This window comes from Vicia villosa, unplaced genomic scaffold (assembly GCF_029867415.1).
Source record: "Vicia villosa cultivar HV-30 ecotype Madison, WI unplaced genomic scaffold, Vvil1.0 ctg.001053F_1_1_1, whole genome shotgun sequence".
Classification (NCBI taxonomy): domain Eukaryota; kingdom Viridiplantae; phylum Streptophyta; class Magnoliopsida; order Fabales; family Fabaceae; genus Vicia; species Vicia villosa.
In genome coordinates this window covers 149,840-161,017 of record NW_026705461.1, presented here as the reverse complement: position 1 = coordinate 161,017, position 11,178 = coordinate 149,840, and the positions used below count along the sequence as shown (strand labels likewise).

The 11,178-nt window shown below is 30.5% G+C and overlaps 1 protein-coding gene across 1 annotated transcript; it reads left to right on the top strand.

Annotated features, from left to right (window-relative positions):
* The first annotated feature begins 292 nt into the window (after positions 1 to 292).
* On the top strand, positions 293 to 3,294 carry LOC131632936 (BTB/POZ and TAZ domain-containing protein 2-like). Its single transcript, XM_058903651.1, has 4 exons — positions 293 to 559; positions 666 to 799; positions 886 to 1,506; positions 2,814 to 3,294. The coding sequence occupies exons 1-4, from the start codon at positions 449 to 451 to the stop codon at positions 3,022 to 3,024; spliced, it is 1,077 nt and encodes a 358-aa protein (XP_058759634.1). The 5' UTR covers positions 293 to 448; the 3' UTR covers positions 3,025 to 3,294.
* The last annotated feature ends 7,884 nt before the right edge of the window (positions 3,295 to 11,178 follow it).

The following is an 11,178-nucleotide window of genomic DNA, read 5'->3' as shown; positions in this document are numbered from 1 at the left end:
AAGAAATTTATTAATCAATTAACTTCTTTTTTTACATGGAATATTTTTCATATTTATATATGGGAAGGAAGATGGTGAAATCAAATTATAAAGTAGGTTTTTCTCATGCCACAATATTTTTAGTGAGGTAAAGTGTCACTTTAATCAAATTATAATGTAGGTTTTTCTCGTGCTACAATATTTATAGCAACGAAGTAAAAAGTCTTTTGTTTTTGTTGACTAAAGTGGATATGTATGACACATTGACAGCGCGTGTTAATAAAGAACGCAAATGCTTCATTCATGAACATGATGATCTTTCCGCGTCGAGTCCAAACCCCCCATATCTTTTCTTTAAATACTAACATCACCGCTAACATCTCACAATCATATCTTTTCTTCCTTTCTCAGTTCTCACCCAAAACCATCTTAAATTCTCTCACAATTCTCTTCATTCAATCAACAAAACATGCAAGAAACCACACCAATTCACTTCCAAACCACTCGAGTCTTACCCGAATACGATGTGTTTATTCACACTTCCGATGGTACTCGCATTCCTGCACACACAAGCATTCTGGTTAGTCTCAAATCTCAATTCAATTCTTATAGTTTTTTCTCCATTATTACATAATACATATTAATATTGATTGTTTCTTTTCTGATATGAAATCAATAATGAATAGGCATCAGTCTCGCCGGTTCTCGAGAACATTCTAGATCAACCGCGTAAACACCGCAGCTCCGAACGAATAATCCAAATCCACGGCGTTCCTTCCACCGCCGCAACCGCTTTCGTCGGCTTCCTCTACTCATCCAGGTTTGTACTATTACAATACAATCACATCTTCAACTAACGCTGTAACTGTAATACTAAATGACAAGAATGCCCCTGATTTGTTACAGATGTACTGAAGATGAAATGGACAAATACGGAATCCATTTGCTAGCACTATCTCATGTCTACAACGTGCCGCAACTGAAACAGATTTGCATCAAAGGCCTATCTCAACGGTTAACAGTAGAGAACGTGGTTGATGTACTCCAACTCGCTAGGCTCTGCGACGCACCGGATCTCCGTCTCCGCTGTATGAAGCTTCTCACCAATCACTTCAACACCGTTCAAAAAACCGAAGGGTGGAAGTTTCTGATAAAACACGACCCCTGGCTTGAACTCGATATTCTTCGGTTTATGGATGAAAGCGAAACGAGGAGAGAGAAATTGAAGAAGCATAAGGAGGAGTTTGGATTGTATGCAGAACTGAGTGAGGCGATGGAGTGTTTGGAGCATATATGTACGGAGGGGTGTATTGATGTTGGGCCGTATAATGTGGAGGTTGACAGAGAGAAAAAACCGTGTAAGAGATTCTCGACGTGTCAGGGTCTTCAGCTTCTGATTCGTCATTTTGCTATGTGTAAGAGGAGGGTGAAGGGAGGGTGCTTGAGATGCAAGCGTATGTGGCAGCTGTTTAGATTGCATTCGTATGTTTGTCAACAGAATGATTCTTGCAATGTTCCTCTTTGCAGGTCAGTTTATTAATATCCACGCCTAATGCAATTTACAATATTTTTTATTTAAATGAATTACATGTCTTAGTTTTTATGTGAAGATATATAATTAGATGATATTACAGTAGAATTAGAATTGATTAATCCTTTGCTTTTGATAATATATCTAAATCATGTTTTAATAACGGCTGCGATCAAGTAGTAGAGGCTTAAAGATTTTTGCGATTTTAATACTAGATGTATTATTACAATACTCGTCGTGATACTCGTCGTGGTGTGAATTAACTATAATTTACAGAATTAATATTTATTAATATTCGTGTTTTCATATTATTTTGGTTTGGTTGGTGTCTGTTGATATTGTTTTGTCGCGGTAGTCATTAAGTGTTTGTTGGGGGCGGTAGTAAGAAGATTCTCGTGATTTCTTAGGATGTGATGCTAAATAAAACGTGGGGATAAAAAAAAACTTAGTTGCGGTGGTTAATTTGATGTGGTCGGTGGAGTTTTGTTTGGAAAAAGCAAAAGTAATGTTGGTGAGTGGTGACCATGATGGTTAGAGGTCATTGGTGACGACTGACGATATTGTCTGGCTGAAAGTTTTTCTCAAAATAAATAATATTGTTAAGACTTGTACCAATTTTTATTATTATTGTAGATTTTAGATGGATTCAATGGAGACTCGTTAAAAGTATGGATTCAATTGCATTTATTAACTTATCATTGATATAGACCAAGTCAACTTTTTCCTCATAAACTGAATGGTTGAATGTTGAATTTAGAAGTTGAGTTTCATCAAATAAAAGAAGTTCAATTTCATTTTTACTTACATTTAGATGAGTAAAGAAATAGTCGGACTAGTCAGAAACACACTCACGGCACCTTTTTCCAACTTTGAAGGGTCGAAAGATTTTCAATGCTGGCAATAATTTAACTTAATAAATAAGAAAACATGAACCTGTGACTGAGATTTAGAGAGGCCAGGGACAGAACATTTATTTTTGTTTAATAAAAATGGTTTTATATTATGAGCTGTGTTCGTTTCATCGCATAAACCCCACCGTTGATTAGGTATGTATATGGGGTCCAATCATGTTATTTTTGTGGTTAACAAATTTCATGGCTTATTTAGTTCCCTATCTAATATAGTCTCTGATATTTTTATTGGTTTGGCCAGCTTGCATCTTGATGCAAGTTGTTATTGTAGCTGCCTAAATATCATTGTATTTGTTTTTGTTATAATCTTATGATAAGGATATTCTTGTCCTATTATCTTGTTATCAATGTAGTTGGAAATTTTTCACTCACAATTTTGGGAAATGTGACAGGCAATTTCAATTGAGAATGGAGCAAGAGAAAAGGAAAGATGATCCCAAGTGGAAACTACTAGCAAAAAAGGTGGTCTCAGCAAAAGTGATGTTTTCCTTGTCTCTACCAAAGAGGAAAAGGGATGAAGAAATGAGAGTGACCATGGACAGTCGTGGAATCAGACATTTTGGCTACAATGAATATTGTAACAATCGATGTGTTTCGTGTTGATAATGTCTGTCTACTCTATTTGGAGAGATTCCTTTATTTTGAAAAGGGGTTTTGGATAGTGTAAGGTTACTTTTAGTGGCTCTTCAATTGAGGAATTGGCAAATTGTGAGGGTTTGCTTGAAATTGTAAATTTTGGTTGTTCTAGTTGTGAGTAAATTGAACCTCATTTAGCTGAGTAATAAGATTTTAAGGAGGTTCTAAGCTAGTGTTACTTTTGATTGATTAAATATGTAGAATAAAAATCAAATTATCATTCATATTCATAGTTTATTCTTCAACAAGTTTTTATATATGCACTGATTATTCAGTTTGGATATGTCATAATTACATTATTTTTAGTCACTAGTACTACTGAGGAATTTTTATCAAATTCTTTTTAATTGATTTATTTTAAAACAAATGTTTGGTATTCATTTATTTGCTAAACAACTAAAGCACTATTTATTTAGTTTTGTTATGAAGTTAACAAAAACAATATAGAGATGAAGTAGAGAAAGTAAGAGAGAAAGTTGTGTTCTATTATCTTCTTCAAGAAGTATTATTTACATTGTAAATTGGACCTTATTTATAGGACATTAGGAAGGTGAAAAATCATAACCTTACTATACCACTTAATAGGGAATATGAAGATGAAAGATTAGAATACATATGGACATCCACAATAATATTTATTCATAACACTCCCCCTTGGATGTCCATTGAGGATATGCCTCGTTAAAACCTTACTAAAAAAAACCAGTGGGAAAAATTCTAGTGAAGGAAAAAGAGTACAATATTCTTTGAAGATGAATTGCCTCGTTAAAAACCTTACCAGGAAAACCCAGTGGGACAAAACCATGGTGAAGGGAAAAAGAGTGCAAAACATATGTTTTTCTCGAGATCCACAATTACGTTCCTTTGGTATATTGAACCTTTCAAGGAGTTTCACGTAAATGTCACTATTGAGTGAACCATATAAATAAGATGTCATTACATCCATCATGTTCAAATTAAGCCCTTCATGTGTTACAAGGCTAATTAATTATCAAAAATCGATTGAATCCACTACAAGTGAATATGTTTGATCAAAATCAATCTTAGGTCTTTGTGAAAATCATTGAGCAATAAATAAAACTTTATATCATTCTTATTTTTCTTTTGCACAAAAACTCATTTATATCCAATTAGTTTCACACCTTGAGGTGGTCGGACTACAGGTCCAAAAGTGAGTCACTTGTAAAGTGAGTTTAATTCTTCTTCAATTGAATATATTTATTTTGGCCAATTCTCACTTAGTCTACAATTTTTAATAGACTTTGACTCATGATCCTCGTTATCGTTGATCACTTTTAGCGCTATATTGTATACAAAGATATTGTCAATATTGACTTTATTTGGTTATCTCAATTTCGGTTCCATTCCATTTCATCCATGACATAATTTATCGAGATCTCTTTATTTCATATTTCAAGTACTTGATTTGTTCTTCTGGAACTGAAAATTAAATTAGGTCAAAGTGCTCTTAGCATTTTCATATCCTCACTTGGGTCATCTTTAGTTTCTTTTCTTAGTAGAGGACTTTTAAGATTGGAACCGACTTTCATACCACGCTTCAGGCGCAACAATAACTCATTTGCAATATTATATTATCCAATAGGAGAACCCACTTTGAGTGGAGTATTACCAGGTGATAATTTATTTCATAAACTTTGCAAATGAATAATATTTTGAACTTTTTGTTCATATTGATTTGTACGAGGATCAAGACAACAATTTATTTTAACTTGTTCATTTGAACTTCTTGTTCATGATTTCAGCTGTTCATTTCCCCCCCCCCCTAATATTGGGAAAATTAATTTATCAAGTGATAATCAGCCTACTGGGCTGCAATCAAGTATTTGATTATTTTCTCAAATTATATCCTCAAAATTGAGATTCATATTAATTATATTTTTCCAATATTCTTTCATGACTCATCTTAATGTATTATATTGGAGCAATTGGAATATACACAACACATCCAAATGTTCACTTAGATGAGAGATATTAGAATAAATTAGGGAGGACTAAGATATAGTAGCTTGTTGGCTTAATGCGAATAAATATCTTAATATCATACATTGGGTGTTTCAAATATATAATTTAGAATTGATAATCTCATAAGTATCAACCATATAATTAACTTTAGACGTCTAAAGAATGGATCTTCGAGTCCATTTTCTTTTTATGAACATATATTACATGATATTCAATATCAATTTTAATAATATATGTGATACTTATACAGGAATTTCTAAAAAATCCATAAAACAAGATCTTAGTCTAATTAGTTGAGAAAATAATTTCACAAACTTCTCGTTGTGAGTAGAGACATATGCATGATATTTTAGTCAATGCAACAATTAATGTCATAAAATCGCAATTTCTCAAATATTTATTTTCCTTTAGAAACACACAAATATTGTCTGGATTGAAGAAACTTCGGGTTCTTCAATACAAATTATTCGCATCATATTATATCCGAAATGACCCAACCGGTTTTACCAACAACACATTTAAGTGTAATTTGTAAACTACTGGTTTACAATGACATGTGCTTAAATTGTATTGATATAAGTGTAGTACAAGCCCGAGGAAAAAGCCGATAGCTTTTCTATTATACATTTTATGTCCAAATTCATTTGTGTAATACAGAGATATTCAATACCTCCCATATAATTCAAAACCAATATAATAGTATCTCATGATTAAACACTTTAATCATACATATGCATATGAACATATTATCATATAATTATCAAAAAATTATCCCTTAAAAATTAAACATATTTAGTCATACAAAATCATATTACTAAAATTATATCATCATATAATTAATTTGTTTTACTATCCTTCAGGGATGATTGATAAGTTCTTCAGGAACTATATAAATAATTTGTTTTGCTATCCTTCAGGGATGCTTGATAAGTTCTTCAAGAACTATATTAATAATTTGTCTTGCTATCCTTCAGAGATGTTTGATAAGTTCTTCAGAAACTATATAAATAATTTGTTATAAACAATGATCTAAAAAATATAATCATCCTTCTAGGATGCATTAAAATTATGTGTGTCATTCTTCTGGAATGACAATCTTTTAATGAGCATATTACAAGTTATAAAATTTTAGATCGATAAATCAAAAAATCTTTATGAAATCCTTTTGGGATATTTTAGTATTCTTCCTGCAATCCTTCTAGGATGTATGGAAATTATAATTGATATTATGCTAATCAAATAACATACAATAGCTTGAAACTAAATCAAACAAAGAAAAACATACTTGAGAGCTTCATGCTGATAACTGTAACTCGGTTTTTTGAGGCGAACTGACTCCTTGCTCTTTCTTTTTTTTATATTTTTATTTTATGCAAGAGTCGCCACCGACTTTTATTTTATCCAAAAAAGGAAAGGCATAAAAGAACAGGAAAGACCTTTTGACAGATTTTGGGTTCGGGGGGTTGGTTATACAAAAGAAAGGTTTTAAGCACCCTTTGTATCCATGGTTATCCATGGGCTCTTAATTGCTTAGCTCACTTTTGATTTAAAAATAGAAGAAGTGAAGATGACGGAAACATAAACAATGTGTCCAAATGGACAAAGAAAAAATAGCGGAAGCATAAATAATATGTCCAAATGGACAAAGAGAAAATAGCGGAAACATAAATAATATGTCCAAATGGACAAAGAAAAATAGCAGAAACATAAATAATATATCCAAATGGACAAAGAAAAATAGCAGAAATATAAATAATACGTCCAAATGGACAAAGAAAAAATAGCAGAAATATAAATAATATGTCCAAATGGACAAAGAAAAAATAGCAGAAATATAAATAATATGTCCAAATGGACAAAGAAAAAATGCCAGAAACATAAATAATATGTCCAAATGGACAAAGAAAAAATGGCAGAAATATAAATAATATGTCCAAATGGACAAAGAAAAAATGACAGAAATATAAATAATATGTCCAAATAGACAAAGAAAAAATAGCAGAAATATAAATAATATGTCCAAATGGACAAAGGAAAAATAACAGAAATATAAATAATATATCCAAGTGGACAAAGAAAAAATAACAGAAACATAAATAATATGTCCAAATGGACAAAGAAAAAATAACAGAAATATAAATAATATGTCCAAATGGACAAAGAAAAAATAACAGAAATATAAATAATATGTCCAAGTGGACAAAGAAAAAATAACAGAAATATAAATAATATGTCCAAATGGACAAAGAAACAAATAACAGAAACATAAATAATAAATAATAAAATAAAGCATAAAGCAAGAAATATAAAGAACAATATAATAAAATGCGGAAATTAAAGTCAATTGTTAGTATGTTAGCACGTGAATCATCTTGAAGCTAGTCAAGTATATTCACGATGTTAGTGAAGATCGATGGTGAGTGAATGATGATCTCGGATTTAAAGTTAATGAAAATTTATCAGAAGCTTAATAGAATCATAGCGACTACACGATAAATTTCCAAAAGTCTTAAATCAACTGCATACAATCTCTGCCATATTTGATCTTTTATTCTGATTCGGGGCAAAGGAAAAAGATAAGAAATAATATCAAATAATATACAAAAATAAATATAAAACAAATTAAACTTAATTCATTCTTTTTGTGATTTTTTTGGAATTGATTTTAAGTTAATTAACAAGCTAATTAAACAAATAATTATACAAATAATTAAACTTAACAAGAAAAATAAATCTAGTTATGTATAAAATTAGTATATGATATATAAACCTAATTTAACAAAATAAAATATTTTTTTTCAAATTTTTTGATAGGTTAGAAATAATTAAAAAAAGCAAATATATACTTAATTACTAATTAATTAAGCAAAATAAATTAAATATGAATAAAAATAAAATATTTTTATGTCAAATATTAGATTATAAAAATATAAACCTAAATCTAAAAGGAAAATATTTTTGGAGTTTTTTGATTGGTTGAAAATAATTAAAAAGCAATATTTACATAATTACTAATTAATTAAGCAAAATAAATTAATTATGAAAAGAAATAAAATATTTTTATGTTAAAAATTAAATAAACATTTTATCAACTTAAAACTAAAATTAAAACATTTTATTTTGAGAAATTGAAAATATGCATAAATATGGAGTTTTTAATTCATGAACTCCTAACACTACTACATATTAAAAACTACATTGTACTTACTCTATGATGTCCCAAGAGTGGAATAGAGTGATTGAAATTGATTGAAGGTGGCTATTTGAATGAGCCTTGATTTTTACAAGTTTATTGAAACTTTTGAAAAATATAAAACTCTTAAGCTATGGCTTTGTTGTTGTTGTTATGCTCTCTTCTTGTTCCTCTCTTTTTTTTTCCTCCTCTTGAATGAAGAAAATGAAGTTCTATTTATAGGCAAATGATTTGATATGGAAGCCTTGCAAGTTGGAATTGTCATGATTAATTTTGTGGAAAAAGAATGGAATATTCTTTCAATGAGTGCATTTCTTTAACCATGGTTAAAACACTCAAGTGTTATTCTCTTCAATCTTGCAATAATATCTTTAAGCATCTTGAATTGGTCTTGATTGGCAACCATAAGCATCTTTGATAATATCTTTGAATTATCTCACTTTAATTAAACTTTAAATGAATAAAATTTAATTAAAATGAAATAAAAGTGTCATGAATCATGGATAGGTCGTGGATGCCCTTTAGACATATGGGAATCAAGATTGAATCACAAAAGAATTGGCCTTTTTGAAAAAGAATCAGTCATTACTTGTTTTATGCATTTTCCCAAAAAAGGTCAACTTCATCAAGGCATATCTCCCTCAATTTTGATCCTATGAAAGTGTTCTTTTACTTTTTGGAAAGCCCAAGATGTCCTCTATAAGCCACTTTGGAAGCGTTTTTGCATTTGGAGAAGTTATCTTGATGATAGGGGCTTTGACAAAAAACTGCTTTTTGTTGACTTTGAAAATGACCTGTAATGTTTTGGCTTATATCTCTTAGGCGGACGCATTTCTTGACTTTGGTCCCAACATCAAAGTTGTAGAGAATTGAATTTCCTTGAGAATGAGCTTTTGTTTGAATTTTTCTGATAAATTATGAGAGAGTTATGGTCGGTCAAAGTTCAGTTGACTTTAAGGTAAAAAACTCTAATTTTGAAACTTGGAGTTTTGTCGATTTCTGAACTTTTCTTAATGAATTATGATCAACCATTGATCACATGATGAATCTTTGACAAAATATGCATGTTGACAAAAAATTGCATTTTTGACTGTCTGTTGACTTTTTGGTCAAACTGGTCGTCTGTTGACTGTTTGAGCTGTTGACTGTGCGTCTGAGCAAATCGAAGTTTGAAAATTTGTCTGGTGGTACTTTGAGACATATGTAGTTCCATGAAATCCATTTGAGGTCTCAAAAACTTGTTCTCCTGAAAAAAACAAAAACCCTAGTTAGGGACTGTTTGTGTAGGAGACAGTTAGGCGTACCTGATTTTTATGCAGTGTTGAGTCTCTGTTGATCACGTGATTATCAGAAGACTCCTAGAACAAAAATCTTGAAATTTTGAAATGCAAAAGATTGATTTGAATGATAGTGCAAACACGGAGAATTTTGCTGTCAGCGGGTTTGACTGTTAACTGGTTGTCCGGGCATTAACGTAACAGTTAAAGTGAAAATTCAATAGTTAAAGTTAATTTTTTCTTTTTGTTTTTTTGTTGTGTTAATGGTGAAAAATTTATTTACCTGAGCTGTTAGAAAAACACAAACATAATAAATAAATAAAATATACTGTACGCGAACGAAATTACCGATAATAACCTTGAAAAAATATTTAATGCACAGAAAAATAAATATTTAACACACATAATATTATCTTGATAATTAAACTACCGTACGACAGATAGTACAACATTTAATACTAACAGTACAAATGTTACATAATATAATGAACAGTACGACAAATAAAATAAACGGTACATTATTTGAAAGCGAAAGATACGACAAACTTTAAAAATGACGATTAAAAACCCATGCTATAAACAACAGAAAATAGATGATCGGAAGTGTAACCATCGCAGGTCCGCATTTTTCAGGACTATGCAGACAGAAGAAGGACATGATCACCGTAAAAATAGTGATGACTATAAGAAAAAGTGTATCCATCCACTTTGCCATTTTTGCCGAGGAAGAAGAGAAAATAATTATGAGATAGAAGTTTGAGAAATTTGGGAGATGAGTGAAATTTGATGTGAGAATTTGTGGAAAAAATGAGGAGTATTTATAGAGTGAAAAGAGAGAGATAGAGACGTTGGGAATGGAGTGTTACCGTTTTGAATAGTAGTAGGATTTGAAAAAAAGTATGGTAGGTTTTGAAAAGAAAAGGGGTGTAGAATAAAGCTAGGATTTGATTTGAAAGAAAGAGATTTGAAAAGAAAGGAAGATATTTGAAAAGAAAGAAAGAGATTTTGAGAAAATAAAATAGTATAAAAATAAAAATTAGTGGGAAATAAAACCAATAATAATTTAATTGTTACCAGTATAATCTGAAACCCGGACTCCGCGCCTGCAAATTTTAATTCTGTACCAACTGCGTCAGCATTATTTATCTGAAAATAAATCTCAAATAAACAGTGTATGAAGTGATAAATAGTATTTGGCGTTTATGTAAGAATAAATTTAACAGCGAACCAAAATACTGTATAAAAAAATTCTAAAAATTGAGTATTCATAAAATCATGATATTTATGAAATAAAAATCCAAGATTGTATAAAACTCCAAATTTTTAGACAGAAGTTTGTTGACTTTCTCTTTTTTTTTTTTAAAAAAAAACGCAGGCAAATTTTGGGGTATAACAATAATGATCATAACACTTAGAAAATGATGGGATCTCAGAGGTCAAAAATTGGGGTGCAACAATAACGTGTTATGAAATTAACAAAAACAATATAGAGATGAAGTAGAGAAAGTAAGAGAGAAAGTGGTGTTCTATTATCTTCTTCAAGAAGTATTATTTACATTGTAAAATGGACCTTATTTATAGGACATTAGGAAGGTGAAAAATCATAACCTTACTATACCACTTAATAGGGAATATGAAGATGAAAGATTAGAATACATATGGACATCC